The sequence below is a fragment of the Cebus imitator genome, unplaced genomic scaffold, assembly GCF_001604975.1.
Source record: "Cebus imitator isolate Cc_AM_T3 unplaced genomic scaffold, Cebus_imitator-1.0 Scaffold15, whole genome shotgun sequence".
Lineage (NCBI taxonomy): Eukaryota > Metazoa > Chordata > Mammalia > Primates > Cebidae > Cebus > Cebus imitator.
In genome coordinates, this window is record NW_016107330.1 from 9,445,948 (window position 1) to 9,454,412 (window position 8,465).

Here is an 8,465-nt window from a genome sequence, read left to right on the forward strand (position 1 = left end):
TAAACTTAAATACAAGGTACTGGTCTCTTTAAAAAAAAAAAAAGTTAAAATGTTCAATGTCTTATAAACGGTGATGACAGATGAAATTTTTTTTCATTGATCTAATCTGGCAACATAGAAAGCAACTTTATGGGTCCCCAATCCCACAAAAGTATTTTTTCACTTCATCTTTAATATTTAAAAACCAATGCTCTCAAAGTGTGACTGATTTTTATGACATTTTTAAATTCCAAGAATATCAAATAAAACTGTGACTAATTTTTTTTTTCTTTTGAGACGGGGTTTTGCTCTGTCACCCAGGTTGGAGTGCACTGGTGAGTGCAGTGATGCAATACCAGCTCATTACAGCCTCGACTTCCCAGGTTCAGGCAATCCTCTTGCCTCAGCCTCCCAGGTAGCTGAGACCACAAGGATGCATACCACATCCGGCTAATTATTTTGTACATTTTTTGTAGAGACAGGGTTTAACCATGTTGCCCAGGATAGTCTCAAACTCCTCAGGTACACCATGCCTGGCAAAAACTGTGACTGATTTAAATAGAATGCCAGAATATATGTATGTATGTGTGTATTTCCAACTGAGTATCAGTCCCTTAAAAATAGCCAACTTTGGCTGGCATGGTGGCTCACGCCTATAATCCCAGCACTTTGGCAGGCTGCGTTGCGCAAATCACTTGAGCACAGTTGTTCGAGACCAACCTGGGCAACATGGTGAAACCCTCTCTCTACCAAAAATGCAAAAATTAGCTGGGCATGGTGGTGCGTGCCTCCTGTCTCAGCTACTCAGGAGGCTGGGCAAGGGATGAGAATTGCTGGAACCAGGGAGGCAGAGATTGCAGTGAGCTGAGATCATGCCACCGCACTCCAGCCTAGGTGACAGAGCGAGACTCTTTAAAAAAAAAAAAAAAAAAGCCAATTTATGAGATCTATTCGTGTATCTCATTCACAATATCTGTTCACTTCCCTTTTGGAATTGCCACCACTTTACTTTCTACTACTTAATTCTGCTGCTAAAAAAAGGCCAGGAAGGCTACATCAGAAGTCCTATATTCAGTACTGAGCAGCCAGTTTTAAAATGAATAATGATTTATACCTTACAACCCATCTGACATGAAAAACTAAAGGAAAGTTATCTAAACGACTATAAGCAAAAGAGTACAAGCATTATTTTGCAAGTTAGATGAACTTTAGAAAAGATAAAGTTCTATTTTCTAAAAAAGAAAATATTTCTAACTATTCTAATTGCCCCAAAATGGAGTTCCCTACTTCTTGGTGATTCATATATTTATATGAACTAAAATGGAGATTTAGTCTTTTCATTGGCCAAAATGACCCTGAATTCCCCAGCCCCACTCTTTTTTTTTTTTTTTTTGAGACAGAGTCTCACTTTGTTGCCCAGGCTGGAGTACAGTGGTGTGATCTCAGCTCACTGCAAACTCCTGGGCTCAGGTGATCCACCCACCTCAGCCTTTCGAGTAGCTGGGACTATAGGCGCCACACCACCATGACCATCTAAATTTTTTTGTGTGTTTTTTGGGGTAGAGATGCGGTTTCACCATGTTGCCAAGGCTGGTCTCAAACTCCCAGGCTCAAGCAATCCGCCTGCTTCGGGTCTCCCAAAGTGCTAGGATTATAAGCACGCCCCTGGCCAATTCCCTTCTTTTGAAGCCATATCTCATATGCTGATTTTTACACTATATATTCTGGGAATGTCATGATGTCTTAGATTCTAAGTTTTGGATGGCCAAGGATCAATTGCTCTAAGTATATTCCTCAGAGCATCTAGTACACTTTAGGATCTCAATAAATTTGTTAGTTCCCACAGCCACCAAACATCATGGCCCTAAAACACTTACCATCAGCTGGTCTGTCATCTCCACTGCCTTCTCTACTGTGTGGAGCTCACTGAGGGCTTGCTGAGCGCGGCTACTGCTCCCCACGGCTGAAGCTTGCTGGAAGTTGGTCTGAATGGCATCCATAAGGAAATTGAGCATGTCTAACACGAGAGGAGCGAAGGAAAAATTGGCCTGAGAAAAACAGAAAAAATACACAAGTGAAAAAAAAAAAAAGGAAAAACAATGGGTAATACTCATAACAATAATCTTGCCAGTAATTTCCTTCAGAATCCAGCTTCTTCACTTCCAGTTGGATATTCTAGCCATCTTCTAATTCTCACCATAATCCTGGCATTGATTCCAATCAATGCACATTTGTACTACTAACTCCAGAGCAATCTTTCTAAACCAGGGATCTCACATACATATCCTAATGCTCAGAGGCATCCCTCATATGAAATGAGTTAACTTCTCTCCTATGTGTCTAGAATGGTTTGGGATTTGTACCATCCTTGGGAAAACTGAGAATATAATCACTCAAATAATTTTGTTTTCTGTGTTTCAGATAAGGAACCCTGGCCAAGAAAGGGTACTCTAAAGTATGATACAACTAAAATGTATGCTTCCATCATCCCCGATAACATTCCTAATAGTGCTCAGCCATAAATCCTTCCCTTGTGATGACAACACATGGTATTTGTATTCACACTATGAAAATGGTAAACTTAGAGAAAGGAGAAAATGAGTTTCAAGGGGAGCCATGTGCATTATTTACTCTCACACCAATTTGCCAGGCTCTCAACTATGTCTATGTACTACGGGGTATCAATCAGCTCCACCTGATTCTGTAACTCCTCCCGGCAGCCCTCCACTGTGCGGCACAGGCTGCTCTTCTTGGGCTTCTCTTCGTCAGCAACCTTTCCATCACTGATGGTAACCTTGGCTTTGTCAGCTGGTGAGGTGCTGGCATGGCGCACTAGACTCTCTGAAATCCTGGGTTCACTCTGAAATGCTGACTCCTTCATGGTAGAGCTCATGCCGCTGCTAGGAGTTCTCTTCACCAGTGCCTAGGACAGAAAATGTCACAGTCCCTAAGTTCTTGCCTCAAGCACAGAAGAAATACTGCCTGAGATCTCTGAGGAAAAACTGACCCAAAGAAGAAAGTGGCTAAGCGTTTCAATGTTATCCGAAAGCCTAAATTCTGATCATCATGGTATTCACCTAGTATCTAACTTCTTTACCTACTCACAGTATCAGGCCTTATAACATCTGAAATTGTGGGGAGGTCTTAGGAAAAACACACTACAAGATCCCTAAGGAATCTGCTGGTTCTGATTTCTAAATGAAGTGCTTAGGCCACAACTGTACAGATCACCGATGACTTGAGCTGGAACATATTCCTAGACTCAGGTATCCTAGAAGGGATGGGAATTTTCCAGTTTGGCTTCAGTAATCCCATGTCTAACAAGCCACCCTTCATAGCTCAGTGAGGGTTCCAAATCTCTCACCAAACAGCTGCCATCTTCTTTGGCTCCACAGTCACAGAAGAAGGATCCATACTTGGCATAGGAAATCTCATGATCTTTGTGGCACACCTTAGCACACACTGTGCAGACACCCACCCCATCCACCATTTTGCAGGTGTGACAGTGGTACCTACAAAGAACAAAAACCAACAAAGAAGCTCAGAAGTCCCAACAGTCAGTGCCCAGCAAATCTTTACCTAAAAGGAAGAACTACTCTTACCAATGCTGGTTCATGAATTCTTTCTGTGTAATCGTAAAAGTGCAGAGTTTGTTGCAAAGAGAATCTTCATCCTTCAAAAATAATAAGTCTTTTTAACTAGAAATATATCCCTGTATATAAACACCCACAAAAACCTATCTTTCTCAACACTCTATTGGAGGGAGCAGTGAATAGTCAACTCATAAATGACCAGTGGAAATCTACCACAATTGGAAATAGCTAGTTGGCTGAAAATCTGTTGTTATTTCAGGTGAAAGAGACCTTAGGGGTTTGTGGTTAAGAAAAAACATCTTATGCTTTCTTTACAGGGGAGCTTCCACTACCCCAATGAAGAACTCATCCCTAAAATTCCATTTGGAATTAAAGACTGAAAAAGCAGGAGATGTGGCTCTGGAATAAGCTTATGAAAAAGTCCTTTCCATAAGAGGTTAGATCTCCATGCCTTGCTCTGCAGGCTTAGAAAACCGGAATCTGGCAGCAATAAGGACTAGGAAGTTTTGAAGCTCACAGGGGGCTGGAAAAATGAGCCAAAAGCTTGGTACCATATCAGTCATTACCTTGACAGGTTAACTTCGAGGTTACTTCATACTTACTGAATCCTCAGCCTGGGAATCTTCCTCTTCCACAGCCAACTCCTCCACCCAGTCTGAGTCTACTTCAATGGCCCGCTCTTCCCCATCCACTGAGAGATGACTTGGGCCTTGACCATTACTCTGGCTCAGGGCATTCGTGACATCAGCCAAGTAAGACATGATATGGCACGTGCACTCTAAGATTGTCACATGCTGCAAAAGAAGACCGAAGCCCCACAGAAACTTCAGATTCTCCATGTTTTATTATGTCAACTATGTGTTCTCAAGCTTTTTCAAATAAAGCTCAAGATCATAGAAATAGTATGAAAGCAGAGAAGAAAAACTGTGTGTTTTTAGTATCTCTTAACCAGCTTATACCACTCCATCCCCACGTAGCTGGTCAGTAAATTGTACTGAAGTAATATGCATTCATTCATTCTTAAGCACAACAGCTATTTACGAAGTCTTATAAGATTAAGTAGGATTGAAATTAGAAGAATAGAGTAAAAACAGATTAAAATTATTCAAAAAATGACCAAATTAGAGTATGAAGAGACTCTCATTAGCATTTTCGCCCTAACATTAGCATTTCTAACCATTAAGTGAAAGTCATTTTAATTATCAGGCTTTACAGTAATGCAAAAGAGGACAGCTTCAGAAATTAAGAGAAAAAAATTCTAGCAAATCACTATAGATAGTTCATGCTTGCCTAGAAAACCCAATTAAGTAGCATCAAAGACTCAGATTTCAAAGTTCCTTTGCTCTGCACTCTGACATTTCAGTGCTGAAAGGATAAGGATCAACAAGAAAGAAGGGAGTAATGAATGGTACCACAGTGATTCTTAGAAGCTAGTTATCTGTTCCTAGCCACCTAGGCTGTTCATGGGTTAGGCAGGAGAAGAAAACGCCTGAATGCAAGATTTCTGTCAGTTTCAAACCCCTTTTCTCAGCAGAGTAACCAGAACCTTCAAGCAAATTAAATAATGCTCAGCATGTGGACTAGAGCTGAGAAGGCCATATTTAGCCTTTTACAACACTGACTCAGAGTAGCACAGTTCCAATTCCTGAGCAGGGAGACAGTTTCCCATAATATTCCAAAATCTTAGGATGTCAGGAACTCACTGTGTTTTAAGAAAGATTCGGTCTGCTTATTTACCAGTGTATTTCCTTCCCATCACTTCTTGCCAGCCAAAAGATGCCTAAAGGCACACAGTTAGCGCACAGTTACACACTTCTAGGTCTTTGAGATTATCAGCCTTATCCTCGGTAAGCTAGCCGGACACAGAACTCAGTAGGAACAAGAGACTTCCACCTGACCACATTGGTTGAGAATCATCTTTCCCTTCACCCCTCATTGTTATTCCTCATTTTTCTTACCTTTCCATGCATTACATTGGCATTCAGTTTTTCAACCACATTCTTCTGTGACAGGTATTTCTTGCTGTCCCAAAGGACAAAAAAGAGGGGAAAGAGGAGACACAAAATCATATAAGGAACCAAAGAAATGAAGCATCTTCATGAACCCTGAATCAATCTGAGGACGCTGTAAAGCAGAGGCGTTCTTAGAAAACTCTGTAAGTATTATATAGGTACAGAGCTTGGGGTGCTCTGGTCTTAGAATTACCATTAACACTTGGCATACTTTCCCCAAGAATTCTCTTGGGAACAATGAACAGGAAACTCTACTAAGAAAATGATGAAGATAAAGTCTAAAGTGAACAGAGCTATTTGCTACCCCCACCCCCAAACTCCAATATAAGGGTAGAGATTCAAATTTCTTCCATACTCCCTTTGAGCTATAAAGAAAGTAACCTGAAACAACCCACTTCTCCAAGAGCAATGTTGTAACTTAGATACAATTTCATCATCTTACCATCTGCTCAGCCAATCCACAGCAGCATTGTGGAGCTGAAGGTGACCAGCACCTTGACCTGCACTGGCTAGGGTGGCCATCACAACCATGAGTTCAGGGAAGCCAGTCCCATCACCATTGGCCAGCATCTCTGTTGCCATGGGGGTCAGGGTACCCAGAAGAACAGCACACACGCCTTCCCCAACTTGGCTAGTAGAAAAGAAAGAGCAAGTTGGTGAATAATAATCAATAGGAATCTCATTCTGTGCATTGTCAATGAAGTTTTAAATTAAACATTGAACACATAACTATAATACCAATCCCAGCTTTGGACTTGAGCTACTAGAGCATAAAACATTCACTCAGGTTGTAACTGACAGGCCAAGCCATTCCAAAAGTTTTTCCATGGGAAAAAACATCAAGGAGCTATACTAGAATCCTTGAGTCCAGAGACAAGTAGATATAAAAGTGCTGAAAATGCTAAGACTGGTGCCCACAGGAAAGATAACTGCAAATATTACCATATTTCTGGGGTTGCTAGGGAAGCACGACAGAAATGCAGTTGTTCTACCTGTTTTCCCGAACAATGTATGTAGTCAGTAACTGCAGCAGCTGCCGATTCTCCTGAATTACATCCAGCTGATCAGAATCTTTTGGGGGTGATGTAGTCATGCGGGTGAGCCAGGCCTGCAGGCGCACAGGCTCCACACAGGCCAGCTGTGCCAGGGAGCCGCAGAGATGCAACAGGCTCGGGTTAGGGCTCTTCTCAGCTGGGAGCAGACCAAGAGGGCAGGGTCAATAAAGAAGGGCAAGAAGAAGGGGAAGAAGGGGCAAACTGTGAGCCGGGAAAGGGGAAAAGGCTCCAAAGCAAGTTTTCAACTTCCTTCCAAACTTTCTGAGGGATTCTCTCCACTTGTTAGCATTTTCATGCTGTAGTTAAACGCAGGCAGAAGATATGCACAGTATTAGCCAGACATCAAAGTTCCCATAAGAAGATTACTAAAAGCTGTCACTCACTCAGCTGGAAGAGTTTGGTGAAGAATTTCAAAACTCGGTTACAGAATTTAGCAGAGAGGTTCTCATTGGCTGTTGCCATCATGATCTGTACAAGTTCTCCACTGGGAGGCAGGAGGGGAGAAAAATGGAAGAATCACATTAAGCCTCACATAAAAAGCAACCCGCCTTCACAATCTCATCTCCTCTGGGGAAAATGGCCACTTATGAGTCAATAACACAAGGTGTTCATGAAATTAACCTCCTCACCAATAACCCCAAAAAGTCAGCAATTAACTCTCCAAAGTGCAGACACCTAAGCAAGCCTTAAGTATTACTGATAAGAAGTACCTAAATCAACATACATAGCCCCTTACTTTCAAGAGGCATTCAAAAAATATTCACTGAATAAAGCAAAACACAGCTCACCTGTCAGAGAAAAACTCCTCCATAGCTTTACGAGCCTGGCTGCTTTCCAGCTGCTTTTCCAAGTACTGAAGACATTCCTCCAGGATGGATTCATCCAGTCCACTGAGGATTAAACAGAAAACTTAACTACCAGAATTAAGACCTGTTTCAATGTCCTCCTCATAGTGATTTATTAAAATCCAAAGTTTGTCTGTTTGACCTTGAGGGCAATGTCCAATTTTGTTTTGCCAAAGCTTAACATAAAGCCTGGCACAAAGTAGGTGTTCAAAAAATGTTTACTGAATTAACAGCAGCCCCTCAACTTTATTCTTCTACCCTCCTTCCTAGGAAACTAAACAGGAAAGGCATCTACAGCTCAGTCCTAATCCAGATCTGCCAGTGATTTAGGGAAAAAGACACTTTGGACAAATCATCTCTACACAGCTAAAAGTGTCTGAAATTACTTACCTGTTAAAAAGAAAAAGAGGAGAAAGAGAATAAAAGGAATCCTTGATGAAAACCTGGACTACTCAACAACAAAGAGACAGGAAATTCCAACATGTGGCACCTTCATTTGTGTAATTCTCAGTGAGGTGAAAGTGAAACAGAACTGTCCTGTACAGCTCATCTATAGCAATGTGGCCTAAACTATCAAGGTACAGCTATGCTGTGGGACCATCCATTCCACAATCATTTCAGCAGCAGAGTCACCAAAATATTAGAAACCAATTTCAGTGAGGTCCTCTGTACATCTCATCAGAGCTAGTGCAGCACTTGGTAGTCATTTAGTAGACAATTTTAAGTCTCCAAATCTGAACATTTAAGTCTTCCATTTTCTTTATTCCTAAGAATTAATCACAAAAGAGGACTCCAAAAAACTCACGCAGAATGCACATGAGTACAGAAATTTCTGTTGAAAAACACAAATAACAATAAAGTGGGCATGTGCAGTGGCTCACGATTGTAATCCCAGCACTTTGGGGGGCCAAGGCGGGAGGATCACTTGAACCCAGGAGTTCGAGACCAGCGTACACAACACGACAAAACCCACCTCTACCA

General features: G+C 41.6%; 1 protein-coding gene across 1 annotated transcript in view; it reads right to left on the bottom strand.

Moving 5' to 3' along the window:
* The window catches only part of UBR4 (ubiquitin protein ligase E3 component n-recognin 4), a 144,202-nt gene that overhangs the window by 91,684 nt on the left and 44,053 nt on the right, over nt 1-8,465 (bottom strand). The window contains exons 30-39 of the mRNA XM_037730827.1: nt 7,428-7,529; nt 7,023-7,123; nt 6,577-6,775; nt 6,027-6,215; nt 5,531-5,594; nt 4,175-4,366; nt 3,582-3,652; nt 3,344-3,491; nt 2,675-2,902; nt 1,857-2,027 (exon numbers count right to left, since the gene is read on the bottom strand). Of these exons, the coding sequence (XP_037586755.1) occupies nt 1,857-2,027; nt 2,675-2,902; nt 3,344-3,491; nt 3,582-3,652; nt 4,175-4,366; nt 5,531-5,594; nt 6,027-6,215; nt 6,577-6,775; nt 7,023-7,123; nt 7,428-7,529 (1,465 nt within the window). The remainder of the gene's footprint in view (nt 1-1,856; nt 2,028-2,674; nt 2,903-3,343; nt 3,492-3,581; nt 3,653-4,174; nt 4,367-5,530; nt 5,595-6,026; nt 6,216-6,576; nt 6,776-7,022; nt 7,124-7,427; nt 7,530-8,465) is intronic.